Raw genomic sequence first — 18,135 nt, forward strand, 5'->3', positions numbered from 1 at the left:
AAAGTAAGGGCTATTTGACCATGAAGGAGAGTGATGGGGTGCTTCGCCAGATGATCTGGCCTCCACAGTCACCGGACCTGAACCCAATCGAGATGGTTTGGGGTGAGCTGGACCGCAGAGTGAAGGCAAAAGGGCCAACAAGTGCTAAGCATCTCTGGGAACTCCTTCAAGACTGTTGGAAGACCATTTCAGGGGACTACCTCTTGAAGCTCATCAAGAGAATGCCAAGAGTGAGCAAAGCAGTAATCAAAGCAAAAGGTGGCTACTTTGAAGAACCTAGAATATGACATATTTTCAGTTTTTTCACACTTGTTTGTTATGTATATAATTCAACATGTGTTAATTCATAGTTTTGATGCCTTCATAGTCATGAAAATAAAGAAAACTCTTTGAATGAGAAGGTGTGTCCAAACTTTTGGTCTGTACTGTATATATTTTTTTAATTATGTCCTCTTACTGCAAAGGTCACTTTGATATAGAATATAGTTTCCGGGGCAGGGCCCTAGAGTCTATGGTGTTATGTGTGGTAGCATTTTTTATGAATTTTTTTATCTTGCTTTTATTTTTTATCTTATACATTGTGACCCTCGTATTTAAATAGTACACTTTTATTTATTGCTGATTTCTCCTGTAATTGGGATTGACATATTTCAAAACTTCTCTATTAATTATCCAACAATGCATATCACTCTGATCCTTTTTGGATCTTGAATCTGTTGAATATGTTCTACATGTCTACTGTGTAGGTTTTACACATTTCATTACATTCTTTCAGTTTAAACAAAATTATGCGTATTAGCAGTGATATCAAAGTCACAGCTGTACCCAAGACCCAGAAATCAATACTAGGTATTTTGTTTACTCAGATAACATTTATATGACCCTTTGAAAATCCTGTAACTTACAGGACTAGACTATGATCTGAACATCTGGTGGGGACATCGGAGGAAGAGCAAACAGCCAATTACGTAACCCCCGCCAGAATCAAGGAGTTGGTGGAGCGATGGAAGGGTAAGTACTGTTGGAAGTCTATTCTCTCCACAGGTTAGCTGAAAGAGGCATTTTAGGTACAACCCCTTTAATTATCAATATCTCTTTTACCAGGGAGGTTGTTGAAAGGCTATTTCATCTATTTGCAAAAAAAATTTTTCTACAGCCTAATATTAGTAGATGTTGAAGTTATAATATCCATTCATTACAAGTTTGTACTATTTTTCTAAGTTTCTACATACCCAGGCAGTGTTTGTTGCTGAATCAAACTGTCTCAGGGCTAGATTAGTTTTCTAATAGCAATTAACTAATAAATATTCAAAATCTGTCTATAGGGAACAAAGGACAGAATCATTTTAGGATGAAATATTTATGGAGTTATAGTAGGACAAGTGCAGTGTCTCACTGCATGGCAGTGGTACACTGCTAAAGGGGTTTTAGATGTGCTTTATGGTGTCTATAAATTTTCCTGTGTAATAGGCAATTAACAGGCCATAGAAACCTAGATGGGGCTGTTACCACACTCCCCTTAGGGAGGAGGAATTAGAGTAGGAGAGTCCATGTCTAGACAGTGAAGTAAGCAGATGCAGTGAGACAGCTGCGGGATCAAACCAGCCAGTGAATAGCAAAGGTGAAGAAATAGACAAAAGGGAAGTTTACACAGCATACCAGTGTCAAGAGGAAGCGTGTGTAGAAGCTCTGTGGAGGTAATATTTTGAAAGAGAAGCTTGTGGCCTCCACAGTGAATTTGTTCAGAAGATTTAAGTCTTATGGTACCTGGACATACTTTGCAATCACACTGTGGAAGTTGCTAAAGATTCATATCCCACTGAGGACATTGTGGAATAATGTATTGTGAGTACCACAACCTGTGAAAAAGGTGAAGAACTTAGTCTGATGTTGGGGGCTGCCCCATGATTGCATAGTGAAAGAGAAGTGTTGGACCTCTATTTCTGGATTCTTGTGTGTAAGTCAGCTAGAGAGGTGCAATGTGACAAATATTGCTACAGAGAAAGAATTTGACCTGTTAACTATTACTGCAGCCATGAAACTGTGGGAACTGTGGAAATTATCCTTTGTGTAGAGAATGCCAAAAACTGACTACTGTATCTGTAACTAGATTCTTCTTCCCTAAAGAACCTTTCTGCCTGTAAACTGGTGTCATTATTGCCTCCACTGGCACCTCATCGCTAGATGCCAAGGGACCCGGCCTTGCACCTCACAATTCATCATCATCAAGGGCACCCCATACCACCATCAGGAAGGAGAAAACAAAAACCAGAGTGTGTCCTGAAGGGAACAAAGGTGTGCCCCTTTTATCACTTCACAGCCCAGAGGAGCATCAGAGTGGGTAACAACTACAACCACCATTCTTGCTACTCTCTTCTCCTCTCCCCTCTCCTGGGCTTGCTACACAAGACAGGTAAGAAATAACCACTAAATTCTTGTTATTTTTATGCTGAAAGATGAATGAACAGCATCCTGGCCTCTGCTAAGGTTAAAGTTTATGCAAAAGTAAAAAGAAAAGTCTGCTCCTTTTATGAGAATGTGTAACTAATGATTATTATACACAACAATTTCCTGTGGAGTCCAAGCCAAACTGCCCACTTTGGATTACGTCCAAAGTAAACAGATGTTCCATACACTAGTTCTTTGATTAAAGAAAAAAACTCAATCACCCTCATGTAAAACCACATATCCTTATAGACAAATTTATTTGATTTGCAAGTGGTTTAGTCATAACCATGAATCACCTTTCCCCACCAGATTTCCGTCCACTTATTTACAATCGTGTACATAACTATAAAAATCTTCTACAAAGTCACATTTATTTCACTTATGGAATCGTGACACCTTTGCTGGACCTAATCTGTTTTCAAATGGATCCAAATAAATCCTGAGGGATCTCATTGATGATCATAGGTTTATCAGGTTTTTATTTTTGACACTAGAAACCAAAAGAATCCCAAAGGAAACAAGTCTTGTGGCAACGTGAATAGACCTTTAGAGACCAAGTTTTGTTAGAAACCAGTAGTAAAATTTAAGGTTATTTGGACATTATATGCCCATTTCAAAATAGTATGTTTCTTCTCAAAAGGAACATAAATAGGGATTTTGGAGAATGTATGACTTCTAAGACTTAATCGTATTAATATTAAAGTTGTGATTATGCTACCGTATGTGTCAGTGCAATCAAATATCAGGGTTCAATAGTCTTGTTTTAGAAGTGTCCCTATACAAGCTAACAATCAAGGGTATGTCACACAGACCATAGCGTTAGGTAATGGTGTAGCCAAATGAAGCAATGATACGGTTGTAGACAAGTTATTCTTTTATTATTAGGACTACTTCCCGTTCTGTAGACTTATTCAGCATTATCGTGTCGGCATAATGTGACCCCAAATCATAATCCACAGCAATACTTACGCCCTAACTTCCTTGACTAGCAGCTGTCACCTTATCCACTGATGTGGATAGTGATCTGAATTCACACAGCAGCTAGGCTTATCTATCCGTCTAGCCACTACTCCGATGCCTCCGCCCTGTGCCAGTCATTGCACTGGTTGCACATGCAGTAGAGGATTCAATTTAAAGTCCTCATTCTCACCTACAAAGCTCTTCACAGTGCTGCACCCCCTACATCTCTTCCCTCATCTCTGTCTTTCATCCTACCCGTGCTCTCTGTTCAGCCAATGACTTACGACTGACATCCACCATAATCCGAACCTCTTACTCCCGTCTCCAAGACTTGTCCCAAGTTGACAAGTTCTCTGGAATGCCGTACCCCAATCAATTAGGTTAATTAATAACATCCACAGTTTTAGACGCTCCCTAAAAACACATCTTTTAGGTTAGCCTATTACATCTCCTAATCTAACTCTCTCCATTCACCACCCCACCCCCTTCAGAATCATTCTCCTGAAACTGATCCATCATCAGATATCCACCACACCCCATGCACCCCAGACACAAACCACTGCGCGCTGTGGATCACCCGGATCTACGTGCCGCATATGTGAAACTAGCCTAATGTGTACAGTCTTCAACTTCAAGCACTGATAAGGCTAGTTTTACATCTGTGGCACATAGATCCGGCCACCTGATCCGGCAGACAGTGTCGGGAATCGTCCGGACACAAACCGCAGTATGCAGCGATTTGTGTCCAGCTGACTCATCGCATTTTTGCCAGAATGCGGCCGGATCTCCGCTAGACCCCATTACCTAACTATGTCATTACAGGGTTCTCCCTTCAGCCAGAAATATTTGGGTGGTTTAGGTTACAATATGATTTTTGAGAGTGTAGTATAGTAAGAATGGTCTGTGACAACAAGGGAGATGAAAAATGGTGTTACATGTCCATGGCTAGTGTCAGAAAAAAACAAAAAAACTATAACTGGCAAACATAGAAAATTACAAAATTACTTGCATAAACTCACCAATACAAATCCTTCCTGAAGAATCTGATTCATAGCCACTATTACAATTACAGCGGAAGCCTCCTCGCAGGTTTTCACAAACTCCATTGGGACAGATGTCAGGATCAAGAGCACATTCATTGATGTCTGCAAGTTACAAAGCATTTGATAAGATCAAATAGAAGCTCCATAAAGTAATAGTGATATAAACCTATCTGATATCAAGCAATATGTGATTTCTGTTTCAATAGGTGGGGTTACTAGAATGATGAGGCACAGAGATGTAGTAAGTATACATTATTTGGCATAGAAATTGCTCCACACGTATTTTAAATTTAGCACTCATTGAGCCAAAATATGCCACCCCACAATCTACATTATAAGAGATAATTAAATTCTGAATGAACAGACTATACAGCATACATAAAAGAGTTGTCTCACTTCAGCAAATGGCATTTATCATATAGAGAAAGTTAATACCAGCCACTTACTAATGTATTGTGATTGTCCATATTGCTTCCTTTGCTGGCGTGATTCATTTTTCCATCACATTATACACTTCTCATTTCCAGGGGGTTATGGCCGGTCTGCAATCAAGCGGGGGGTGGCTGTGCTTGCACACTATAGGAAAAAGTGCCAGCCTATGTGCACTCGCATGGTCCCGGCCACCAGAGAGGACAGATCTTTTTTCCTATAGTGTGCAAGCACAGCCACCACCACTGGATTGCAGGGTTGTCATAACCATGGAAATGAGCCGTGTATAATGTGATGGAAAGATGAACCAAACCAGCAAAGGAGGCAATATGGACAATCACAATACATTAGTAAGTGCCTTGTATTAACCTTATATACATGATAAATGTCACTTGCTGAAGTGAGACATCTCCTTTAAACAGGACCTTTCTCTGTTCCTAACATGTCTGCTTTAGAAACGACAGGACTTTTCATAGCTATTTTCATATAACGCTATGTTTTTTCACGCATTAGTTCTGCGTTGCGTGAGAATCGCAGCATGTTCCATATTCTGCGTTTTTCATGCAGCCCTGGCCCCATAGTGAATGGGGTTCGGTGAAAAAAGCATTGCACCCGGATGTAATCCAGACACAGTCCAGATTCTATGCGTTTTTCACTGATGGTTGCTAGGAGATGTTGTTTGTAAACCTTCAAAACTGATTGCACCCGCGCGGAAAAAACAAAAACACTGAACGCAATCACAGACAAAACTGACTGAACTTGCTTGCAAAATGGTGCGAGTTTCACTGAACACATCCTGACACAATCTGTATAGTTTGTGTGAAAGAGGCCTAAAGGAATGACTCAACTGAGAAAAGAGGCTCCAGAATAGATATTTAATGCAGATTAAAATCATTTACTAAAACAGACATGTCAGGAGAGGTGGCAGGTCCTCGTTGAAGGCTTTGATTTGGAAACCTCATGTTTAAATACCCCAGTAGATAATTCTGGGAGGGGTTCCCTTTCAGGAACCTTGTTTACTAGCCACAACAGTGAATGGCTAAAACTGTGGTCTCTCACACTTGAGGGCCCAGCCTATCCGTGCACTACATGAACTGCTTATTCATTTCCACAGAAATTTTTTGGGGATACTTTGCGGGTGCCTCACTGAAAGGAAAGATAATTAAGTTCCAGTTAATTTAGCTTTTGCAAAAAGAGCATAACAGCAAGGTACAGCAGAATGAAGAGGAGACTGTAGACCAAGTTCTACAGATACTTGTGCATTCTGCATTGACTTAGTTACATTTTATTATTCCATTGTACTATTTTAGACTGTTTCTAAAAAGTTAATTTTATGCCCTGAAACTCTGTTTTAAAATTACCTCTTCCATCAACAGTAATTCCTATTCCTCCACTGCAGAGTCCATGAAATTCAGCTGTAATGAAATGATAATTTTATGAAATATTTAATGTTAATTATACATGTGCTTGAATTGCTGCAGTTATCCTTCATTTTTTGTATTTTAATAATGCATACAAATTTATTAGATCTTGCCATAAACCAAAGAAAACTGATAAATACATTATACATACAACAAATAAGTCTAGACAGAAAATAAGATGCAAGAATCTTAAAATGTATAAAAGGAACATAAATTACTGGCTGTCATTGCTTTTCGATTTTTATATTTTCGTCTCACTATTGTTATACAGTGAGGAACAGAAGTATTTGAACACCCTGCGATTTTGCAAGTTCTCCCACTTAGAAATCATGGAGGGGTCTGAAATTCACATTGCAGGTGCATTCCCACTCTGAGAGACAGAATACATTTTTTTTTTCAGAAAATAACATGATTTTTAAAGATTGTATTTGTCTTGCACTGCTGAACATAAGTATTTAAACACCTGAGAAACAGCAAGAATTCTGGCTCTCAAAGACCTGTTACTGTGGCTTTAAAAAGTCCACCCCTACTCCACTCTTTAATCTAACTTAGTAGCACCTGTCTGAGCTCTTTAAAGACACCTGTCCACCCCACAGTCAGTCAGATGCCAACTACTACCATGGGCAAGACCAAAGAGCTGTCAAAAGACACCACAGACAAAATGGTGGACCTCCACAAGGCTGGAAAGGGCTATGGGGCAATTGCCAAGCAGCTTGGTGAAAATAGATCAACTGTTGGAGCAATTGTTAGAAAATGGAAGAGGCTAAAGACAACTGTCAGTCTCCCTCGGACTGGGGCTTCATGCAAGATCTCACCTCATGGGGTATCACTGATGATAAGAAAGGTGAGGAATCAGCCCAGAACTACAAGGGAAGAGCCAGTCAATGACATGAAGAGAGCTGGGACTACAGTTTCAAAGGTCACTATCGGTAGAACACTACGCCGTCATGCATTGCACGGAAGGTTCCCCTGCTCAAGTCATCACATGTCCAGGCCCGTCAAAAGTTTGCCAATGACCATCTGGATGATCCAGAGAAGGCATGCGAGAAAGTCATGTGGTCAGATGAGACCAAAGTAGAACATTTTGGTCTAAACTTCACTCGTCGTGTTTGGAGGAAAAAGAAGAATGAGTTGCATCCCAAGAACACCATCCCTACTGTGAAGCTTGGGGGTGGTAACATCATGCTTTGGGGGTGCTTTTCTGCAATGGGGACAGGACAACTGCACTGTATTAAGGAGAGGATGAATGGGGCCATTTATTGTGAGATTTTGAGCAACAACCTCCTTCCCTCAGTCAGAGCATTAAAGATGGGTCGTGGCTGGGTCTTCCAACATGACAACGACTCAAAGCACACAGCCAGGATAACCAAGGAGTGGCTCCATAAGAAGCATATCAAGGTTCTGGAGTGGCCTAGCCAGTCTCCAGACCTAAATCCAATAGAACATCTTTGGAGGGAGCTGAAACTCTGTGTTGCTCAGCGACAGCCCCGAAACCTGACAGATCTAGAGGAGATCTGTGTGGAGGAGTGGGCCAAAATCCCTGTTGCAGTGTGTGCAAACCTGGTCAAGAACTACAGGAAACGACCTCTGTAATTGCAAACAAAGGCTTCTGTACCAAATATTAACACTGATTTTCCTCAGGTGTTCAAATACTTATGTTCATCAGTGCAAGACAAATAAATTATTTAAAAATCATACAATGTGATTTCCTGAAAAAAATATATATTCTGTCTCTCAGAGTGGGAATGCACCTACAATGTGAATTTCAGACCCCTCCATGATTTCTTAGTGGGGGAACTTGCAAAATCGCAGGGTGTTCAAATACTTCTGTTCCTCACTGTATCACAGTCAAAAGATTTTAGATTTCTTCTAGTTTCAAGTAAATTGTGATATGTAATTAATGAAAATGTATAAAAAAAAGTTTCACTATATTTTTTACATACATGTAAACCGAGCACCCGAGCACAATAGAAATCAATGGGAGAACCAGAGCATTAAACCAGGCACCCCCTGCACTGAAGAGGGGAGGATGTCTGGTTCACATGAAAAGGTCAGAAATTGATGGAAACACCACTAAAATTGTTCGGGAACAGCATGGGAAGGATGTCTGGATGCATCTTGGACTCCCAGGTTGCTGCTGCGAACGATGTTATCTGAGTAGTACACCAATTTTACAAACTGACAATAATACGCACAAAACCGAAGATAAAATCGATTTTAAAAGGAAAAATTGTTAGGAAACATTCTTTCCTGTATATTTACTTGTATATAAAGTGCAAGTGCTGCCAAAAATTACAAGGAAGAGGCACTCCGATCCAACCTGTATATCACATAAAGGAGGGCCTCATTCACATTGTGGTACAATTGTTCAGGTAGTGGGACTCCTACACTCACTAAGTGAAAGGGCTGCCAAAAATTAAAAGGAACCGGCACTCCAATACACCCTTTATTACACATAAAGGAGGGCATCATACACACCCTTGAAAAATTATGATTGATGGCCTGCTGGTGACTGTCAAAAACATTAGGAGCAAGGGCCTGCTGGTAACCCTCTAAAACATTAGCGGCGAGGGCCTGCGGCTGAACTGACCATTCAAAAAATTAGGGGTGAAAGTCTGCTGCTGAGCTGACCATCGAAAAAATTATGTTTGAGGGTCTGCTGGTGAGCCGACTCTCTAAAACATTAGGGGCAAGGGCCTGCTGCTGAGCTGACCATCAAAAAAATTATGGTTGAGGATCTGCTGCTGAGCTGACCATCTAAGACATTTAGGGGCGAGGGCCTGCTGCTGAGCTGACCATATAAAATATTATGGGCGAGGGCCCGTTGCTGAGTTGACCATCTAAAACATTAGGGGCGAGGTCCTGCTGCCGAGCTATTCATCTAAAACAATATAGGCGAGGGCCTGCTGCTAAGCTTAATATCTAAAACATTATGGGCAAGGGTCTGCTGCTGAGCTGACCATCTAAAACATTAGTGGTGAGGGTCTTCTGCTGAGCTGACCATCTAAAACATTAGGGGCGAGGGCCTGCTGCCGAGCTGAACATCTAAAACATTATGGACGAGGGTCTGCTGCTGAGATGACCATCTAAAACATTAGTGGTGAGGGTCTTCTGCTGAGCTGACCATCTAAAACATTAGGGGTGAGGGTCTGCTAATGAGCTGACTCTCTAAAACATTAGCGGCTTGTGCCTGCTGATCTGACTCTCTAAAACATTATGGGCGAGGGCCTGCTGCTGAGCTGACCTTCGAAAAAATTATAGTTGAGGGTCTGCTGCTGACCTGACCATCGAAAAAATTATGGTTGAGGGCCTAATGCTGAGCTGACCATCGAGAAAATTATGGTTCAGGGCCTGCTGCTGAGCTGACCCTCTAAAACATTAGGAGCAAGGACAGCCTAATAAGCATGTTGATATGATGGAGGAGGACGATGGGAAAAGGAAGATTGAACCATATACCCTTTTTTTGTGGTGGAAGGGGTGCATGGGAATACAGTGTATTCAATACACCATAAAAGCCACATTTAAAGTGCCTTTATGTACAGCCGCTTTCCTCTAGTGGAGTAGAGAAGTCAGGGGCAATCCAGGCCTTGTTCATTTTGATAAGAGTCAACCTGTCAGCATTTTCAGTTGACAGGCGGATGCTCTTATCAGTTATTATGCCCCCAGCAGCATTAAATACCCGCTCTGACAAAACGCTGGCAGCAGGGCAGGCCAGCACCTTCAAGGCATAGAGTGCCAGTTCGTGCCACGTGTTCAGCTTGGACACCCAATAGTTGTAAGGCGCAGAGGGATCATTGAAGACGCTGACATCGTCTGCTACATACTCCTTTACCATCTTCCAAAACTTTTCTCTCCTTGTGACACTAGTCCGCGCATCAGGGTGAGGTTGCTGGCGGATGTCATGAAACTGTCCCAGGCCTTAGAGAGTGTTGCCTTGCCTCTGTTGGAACTGCTGTGTGTTCCCCTCATCTCCCCTCCTCGTTTGCCCAAGGAACTATGTACTCTGCTGCCAGTGTTGTCAGCTGTAAATGTTTGGAGTAATTTTTCCACAAGGACCTTCTGGTATTGCACCATTTTGTTATTCCTCTAGTCTCCACCACAGGAATGAGAGATTTGAAGTTCTATTTGTAGCGGGGGTCGAGAAGGGTGAACAACTAGTAATCGGTGTTGGCCAAAATGCGTATAACGAGAGGGTCACGGGGAAAAGCAGCATAACATAAAGTCAGCCATGTGTGCCAAAGTCCCGACAAGACTTCGCTGTCCTCATCAGGAGGATGACTCTCAATCTCCTCATCCTCTTCCTCCTCTTTGACCCATCCACGCTGAACACATGGAATAAACCTGCTATGGGTACTACCCTCTGTAACGGATGCAACCCTCTCCTGCTCCTCCTCCTCCTCCTCATTATCCAATTCACGCTGAGAAGATGAATGGAGGGTAGTCTGGCTATCACCCTGTGCACTGTCTTCCCCCATTTTCACCTCTTCCACATGCAAAGCGTCCTCCTTCAATGTGAGCAGCGAGCGTTTCAGTAGACACAGAAGTGGGATGGTTACGCTGATAATAGCGGCATTGCCGCTCACCATCTCTGTTGATTCCTCAAAGTTGCGTAAAACCTCACAGAGGTCAGACATCCATGCCCGCTCGTCGCTTGTGAAGAGCGGAAGCTGAAGGGAAAGGCAATGACCATGTTGTAGCTGGTATTCCACTACTGCCCTCTGCTGCTCACAAAGCCTGGCCAACATGTGGAACATCGAGTTCGAGCGCGTGCTCACGTCGCACAACAGTCGGTGAGCTGGCAATTGCAAGCGCTGCTGCAACATTGCCAGACCGGCGGCAGCTGTAGATGACTTTCAGAAATGTGCACACACGCTGCGCACCATCACCAGTAGCTCAGGCACATTGGAGTAGGTTTTGAGAATCCGCTGAACCACTAAGTTTAACACGTGGGCTAGGCATGGTATGTGTGTGAGCTTGCCGAGCTCCAAAGCCGCCACCAAGTTACGGCCATCATCAGACGCAACCATGCCTGGTTATAGGTTGAGTGGCGAGAGGCACAGCTCAGTCTAGTCCCTTATACCCTGCTACAGATCTTTGGCGGTGTGCTGTTTGTCACCTAAACATATTAGTTTAAGAACGGCCTGTTGCCACTTCCCCACTGCAGTGCTACACTGCTTCCAGCTACTGACTGATGGATGACTGGTGCTGTAAAATCGAAAGTGGAGGAGGAGTAGGGGGGGGTTGCAGTTACTAATTTAGGTGGTGGCAGAAATCCTGTTGGAAGTAGTACCCGCAATGCTTGGCATCGGTAGTACCTGTGCCATCCCAGGGTTCAACTCGCTCCCGGCCTCCACAACGTTCACCTAGTGTGCCATTTGGGAAATGTAGCGTCCCTGGCCACAAGCACTTGTCCATGTGTCAGTCATTAAGTGGACCTTCCCAATAACTGCGTTGGTCAGGGCACGGGTGATGTTATGGGACACATGCTGGTGCAAGGCACACTGGAAAAAAAATTGTGGCGGCTGGGGACTGAGTATCAAGGGACCGCCGCCGCCATCAGACTGCGGAAAGCCTCAGTGTCCACAAGCCTAAATGGCAACATTTCCAGGGCCGGCAATTTGAAAAGGTGCGCATTTAGTGCTATGGCCTGTGTGTGGGTGGCTGGGTATTTGCGCTTTCGTTCAAATGCCTGAGGTATGGACATCTGTATGCTGCACTGGGGCACAGAAGTGGATGTGCTAGCTGATGGTGCTTGCGAAGGTCCAGGTGCAGGGCGGGAGGCATCCGGGCCTGTGTCTTGGACAGGGGATTGGCAAGCACGTAACACAGGGGAAGAGGAGGTAGTGGTGTGACGCGTAGACACTGATTGTGGACCCAGGCGTTTGGGCCACCTATTAGGATGCTTTGATTCCATGTGGCGGATCATGCTGGTGGTGGTGAGGTTGCTAGTGTTCACGCCCCTGCTCATTTTGGTACGGCACAGGTTGCAAATGACAATTCTTTTATCGTCCGCACTTTCCTTAAAAAAGCGCGGAAAACCTAGCCCTTGGAAATGGAGATTGCCGCAAGGGGGTGCTCCAGGGAAAAGTTGTGGGCCTGTTTGGTGTGGCCCACCTTCTCCCTTTTGCCACCCCACTGCCTCTTCCAGCCTGTTGTGGTGCTGCGGATCCCTCCCCCTCTGTACTGCTGTCCTTGCTCGGTTTGCCACCTTCCCAGGTTGGGTCAGTGATTTCATTGTTCACCACCTCCTCTTCCACTTCCTCACTCTGGTCATCCTCCTGACTTGTTGACCTAACAACAACCTCGCTTATTGGCAACTGTGTCTCATCATCATCATCCACCTTGTGAAACACTAATTGCCGTTCCCCACCATCATCTTCTTGTGACTGTGGATGCTCAAAAGTTTGGGCATCAGTGCACACGATCTCCTCATGTCCCTCTTCAAGTGGGCTTTGCGAGATGCCCAAATCAAAGAATGGTGCCGAAAAGAGCTCCTTGGAATATCTGAATGTGGGATTACTTGTTTGCCAAGATTCTCCATGGTGGGAGGAAGGAGACTCTTGGCTACTGAGACTGGACTTTGTGGAAGACAGGATGGTGCTTAACCGACTGGAAGCATTATCTGCTGCAATCCAACCGACCACCTGGTCACACTGATTTGACTTCGAGTGTGGTGTCCTGCGCCGCCCTGCAAACTGGGACATAAAGGTAGGTATCGTGGATGATTGTGTTTTTTGCGCTCTGGCAGCCAGTACAGTTTCACCGCGCCCAGGGCCCCGGCCTCTGTGTGCACCATCAGCAGCACGGCCACTTCCCCGTCCCTTACTGCTCACCTTCTGCCTATTAAATGGTATATATGCTTGCAAGTTTGTCACACGTACAGTAGCACAGGTTTTGTAAGTGTATGCGCAAACGTTATACAGGAGATGTAGCGCAGGTAATGTCGCTGCCACCAGCAGCGAAAAAATTAGACTGAATGTCACTGATATTTAGGATGCGCTCACGTTGAACAGGAAATGTAGCGCAGATAATGTCGCTGTCCGCAGTGTCTACGGAAAAAGTACACTGGATGTCACAGATATTTTTAGTATGCGCACACGTTAAACAGGAGATGTAGCGCAGATAATGTCGCTGTCCGCAGCGTCTACAGAAAAAGTACACTGGATGTCACAGATATTTTTAGGATGCGCACACGTTATACAGGAGATGTAGCGCAGGTATTGTAACTGTCCGCAGCGGACACCGTCTATGGAAAAACTACACTGAATGTCACAGATATTTTTAGGCTGCGCACACATTACACAGGAGATGTAGCGCAGATAATGTCGCAGTCTGCAGCGGCCAAACAATTGCAAGCTATTTAGAGCAGGTTGCGCTAAAAATATATATTGCTGCCAGATACAACAATAGTCCTTAAATGGACTTTTGGGTCTCTAATAACTGCACGCAATGTAGCGCAGGTTGCGCTAATAATATATATTGCTGCCAGATACAACAATAGTGCTTAAAAGGACTTTTGGGTCTCTAATCGCACTAAAAATATATATTGCTGCCAGACACAACACTAGTCCTTAAAAGGACTTTTGGGTCTCTAACACCAACCCTGCCTAACCAAAAAATAAAATTCAATTCCCTACACTATCTGTCCCTTCTACAGCACAGCTCTCCCTGACTAAGACTGGCCGAACCAAGTATCATCGGGTGCTTTATAGCACCCGATGACGCGTTCCGGCCAGCCAATCACTGTAATGCCAGTAACCAACATGGCTACGGCATTACAATGAGTGGCAGTACTTACTAGAGACTTTAAAATGGCGCTCGAGCACACGTGGTATTCAGCCGAGCATGCTCGATCATCACTAATGATATGTTATCTTTCATTTCTTTTATGCAGTGAATCTTTTATAAAGGTACATGATATAATCTGTTATTACCTGAGTTGCGTGGTGGACATGGTTTGCATGGTTCTCCAAACCCATAGTCTGGGTTGGCACAACAACACTCAGACTTGGTCACTGCTCTGGGAAATTGATAGACACAAACCCCTTTTTTGATGGCTCCATAGCAAGTGCTATGCACGTGGGTATCTAAAGGAACAAATAAAATTTAAAACCATATCATATAATCGCATAAACAAATTTTCTAAACTATACTACAAAGCATTAAAATTCATTTTCAGCTTTTGTAACTGATAGATAATGCATCAGAATTGTGAATCTATCTATATTTGGTGTGTCTTTTCCTACAGCTCTTGGTATGCTCTTCTTGAGATAAACACATTAGTGTTGAGGGAAATTATGGCCACCCATACACATAGTTGCCAACAGTCCTGAATTTGCAGAGACTGTCTCAAATTTTCAGAGACAATCCCTGCCTATTTGGGCTGTTCGAGGTTTGAAATTGACAGAGTTTATGTTAGCCTAACCCATAAGTGGGTGGTCCTATCTAATGGGACATTCCTAGTGTGGGGCTTGCATGCCCCAAATTTACCAATTAAAATATTAGGAAGCATACATGCCGTGGCTACTGAAATTCAGTTGTACACAACTAAATGACTGTCAATAAAATATATAGATAGGTTGGGTTCACCAACAGTGGGTCACAAACATGGATGCATGGATAGGGTATATGAAAATAAGTTTCATAAGTAAGGCAGATCTCAGACTTTTTCCATAGTCTAGTTATCTTCTAATGGGCAGAAGTAAACCCATGGAAAATACTCTAATATTACATAATCAAACACAAAATCTCATCTTTTGGTAAACAATACCCTATAAATGATGTGAGCAACTGCCTGTTTACAAGATTATACAGCTGATATCAAGTTCTAAATGTGATGGAATAAGAAAAATGCTAGAGAACTGAAATAACTAAGGAACTTACCAACACAAACACGTCCATCTACCCCAACAACCAAACCAGGAGGACATTCACAGCGAAAAGACCCTTCTGTGTTGATACAATGTCCATTCATACATATGCCTGGTGTCTGACACTCATCAACATCTACAAGAGCAGATATTGGAGAAAAATGTAAACAGAATAGAAATAAAATGAATCATATATACTTAACTAGAAGATGATCATGTGATAGAACATACCTGTACAATAGCGACCATTGGCTGCCAGGACAAATCCTGGTTTACAGATGCACTTGAAGCTGCCATCCTCATTTATACACATTCCATTTAAACACATATTTGTAGTGGCACATTCATCATGATCTGGCAATACAAGTAGGAGCTTGATTAATATTAAAAGTTTTGTGTTCATAATTACATATAGTATACTAATATACAAACATTGACCACCATTTATTGGCTGGTATTTAAATTGGCTCCTAGCAAGCCATGCCTCTAATACTAACAGATGTAAGGTAGCTATCCTACAAGTCAATATTCATCCTTTTAAAGGGTCTTGAGACTTGACTAAGTTAATAATTAAGCGAGCATATCATCTCAGGAAAGCTGTTTCAGGGAGATTGTCCCTCATCAGTGCAGAGCTATAGATGAGATCCTGGCTTAATTGTTATCCGAATCATGTCTTAAGGTCTTTTAAAATGCCAAACATTAATTCATAGGATAGCTACCTTCCATCTGTTAGCATTAGAGGTACACCTTGCTAGGAGCTCAGTTGCCTGCCCTCTTCCCAGAATTCTAGAGGAGCATTGGCTGGACTATAAGACTCCTCACACCATTTAAGGAGCTATTGTATTCCTCAAGTTAAGACTGGTATTTCATATGCCAGTCTTAAACAAAAGTTCATCACCGCATCACTCAGTTTACATGCTCATGTTTTACTTATCTTTTAACCCCTCTTGTCTTTATGTCTTGGCTTCTTATCTCTTTTGCCTTTTGCTGTTTTCCTTGCACATTTTTTAAATCATTCACATCGAAAGATTGTATTTTGTGTGAAATATCAGAGAAATGTAACATTCAGGAATAGGCGAACCCCATTAATACTGGAAAGATACTGAATGTACTTTATTTTAGGTTTTATTATTCCTCAAACTACAAGTCAATGATGAAGCAAACAAACCTATTTATGTAATAAAAACTGACCTTGATTATGATTATCATATATCCCATGCAAGAACCCTGGACACATTTCATCCATATTTGATAAGATCCATCTATGCTACTAGAGCTTAAAACCTGGTTTAGCGCTGCCTTCTAACCCTCCATGCAGTCTAGAGATACTATCTTATAAAGTAATAAAAACAAATGATACATGACGTAGTCAACTGTCCAAGATTAGATTACATGATTAATGAAATGGCAGAAAACCAGTTCATTTCAGAGAAGAACTCTTTAATATTGACAAAAAAGCCTAGATAATTTTGATCAGTATCGAGGTTTAGGCATTTGTGTTATTTTAGACTATTACTGTCTCCATGGCCATTAGAAAAATGTTGGTTGAAATGACAGCCCAAGTGCTTCTGCTAGCTTCTGCTAGCAGCTGCTTGCATGATTACTATGCAAAAAAAGGTCATTTATTTAACCATTTAGTCACAGTTTAATTGAAAGTTCTGGAGAACTGCTTTAATGACCAAGTGTTCAGCATATCAGAATTAAACAAATGACTGTTACTAATACAGCATATTCATGATAGATGGTTGTCCAATGTGGACAGTATACAGTGGATATAAAAAGTCTACACACCCTGTTAAAATGTCAGGTTTCTGTGCTGTAAAATGAGACAAAGATAAATCATTTCAGAACTTTTTCCACCTTTAATGTGACCTATAAACTGAACCACTCAATTGAAAAACAAACTGAAATCTTTTGGGTGGAGGGAAGAAAACAAAAAAAATAAAATAATGTGATTGCATAAGTGTGCACACCCTCTTATAACTGGGGATGTAGCTGTGTTCAGAATTAAGCAATCACATTCAAAATCATGTTAAATAGGAGTCAGCAAACACCTGCCATCATTTAAAGTGCCTCTGATTAACCCCAAATAAAGTTCAGCTGCTGTAGTTGGTCTTTCCTGAAATTTTCTTAGTCGCATCCTACAGCAAAAGCCATGGTCCACAGAGAGCTTCCAAAGCATCAGAGGGATCTCATTGTTAAAAGGTATCAGTCAGGAGAAGGGTACAAAAGAATTTCCAAGGCATTAGATATACCATGGAACACAGTGAAGACAGTCATCATCAAGTGGAGAAAATATGGTACAACAGTGACATTACCAAATGTCCCTCCAAAATTGATGAAAAGACGAGAAGAAAACTGGTCTGGGAGGCTACCAAGAGGCCTACAGCAGCATTAAAGGAGCTGCAGGAATATCTGTCAAGTACTGGCTGTGTGGTACATGTGACAACAATCTCCCGTATTCTTTAGACTACTTTCACACGAGCGTTCGGGTGTCCGCTCGTGCGCTCCGTTTGAAGGGGCTCACGAGCGGCCCCGAACGCATCCGTCTGGCCACAATGCATTCTCAGTGGAGGCGGATCCACTGAGAATGCATCCGCCTGCCAGCGCTCAGCCTCCGCTCCGCTCAGTGAGCGGACACCTGAACGCTGCTTGCAGCGTTCGGGTGTCCGCCTGGCCGTGCGGAGGCGAGCGGATCCGTCCAGACTTACAATGTAAGTCAATGGGGACGGATACGCTTGAAGATGACACCATATGGCTCAATCTTCAAGCGGATCCGTTCCCCATTGACTTACAATGTAAAGTCTGAACGGATCCGCTCAGGCTACTTTCATACTTAGAAAATTTTCTAAGTTTTAATGCAGACGGATCCGTTCTGAACGGATGCGAACGTCTGCATTATCGGAGTGGATCCGTCTGATGAAACATCAGACGGATCCGCTCCGAACGCTAGTGTGAAAGTAG

At 42.7% G+C, this 18,135-nt stretch overlaps 1 protein-coding gene across 1 annotated transcript in view; it reads right to left on the reverse strand.

Moving 5' to 3' along the window:
- FBN2 (fibrillin 2) overlaps positions 1 to 18,135 on the reverse strand; it is a 372,340-nt gene that overhangs the window by 134,701 nt on the left and 219,504 nt on the right. The window contains exons 14-18 of the mRNA XM_040415981.1: positions 15,403 to 15,525; positions 15,185 to 15,307; positions 14,236 to 14,388; positions 6,242 to 6,295; positions 4,428 to 4,553 (exon numbers count right to left, since the gene is read on the reverse strand). Of these exons, the coding sequence (XP_040271915.1) occupies positions 4,428 to 4,553; positions 6,242 to 6,295; positions 14,236 to 14,388; positions 15,185 to 15,307; positions 15,403 to 15,525 (579 nt within the window). The remainder of the gene's footprint in view (positions 1 to 4,427; positions 4,554 to 6,241; positions 6,296 to 14,235; positions 14,389 to 15,184; positions 15,308 to 15,402; positions 15,526 to 18,135) is intronic.

This window comes from Bufo bufo, chromosome 2, assembly GCF_905171765.1.
Source record: "Bufo bufo chromosome 2, aBufBuf1.1, whole genome shotgun sequence".
Lineage (NCBI taxonomy): Eukaryota > Metazoa > Chordata > Amphibia > Anura > Bufonidae > Bufo > Bufo bufo.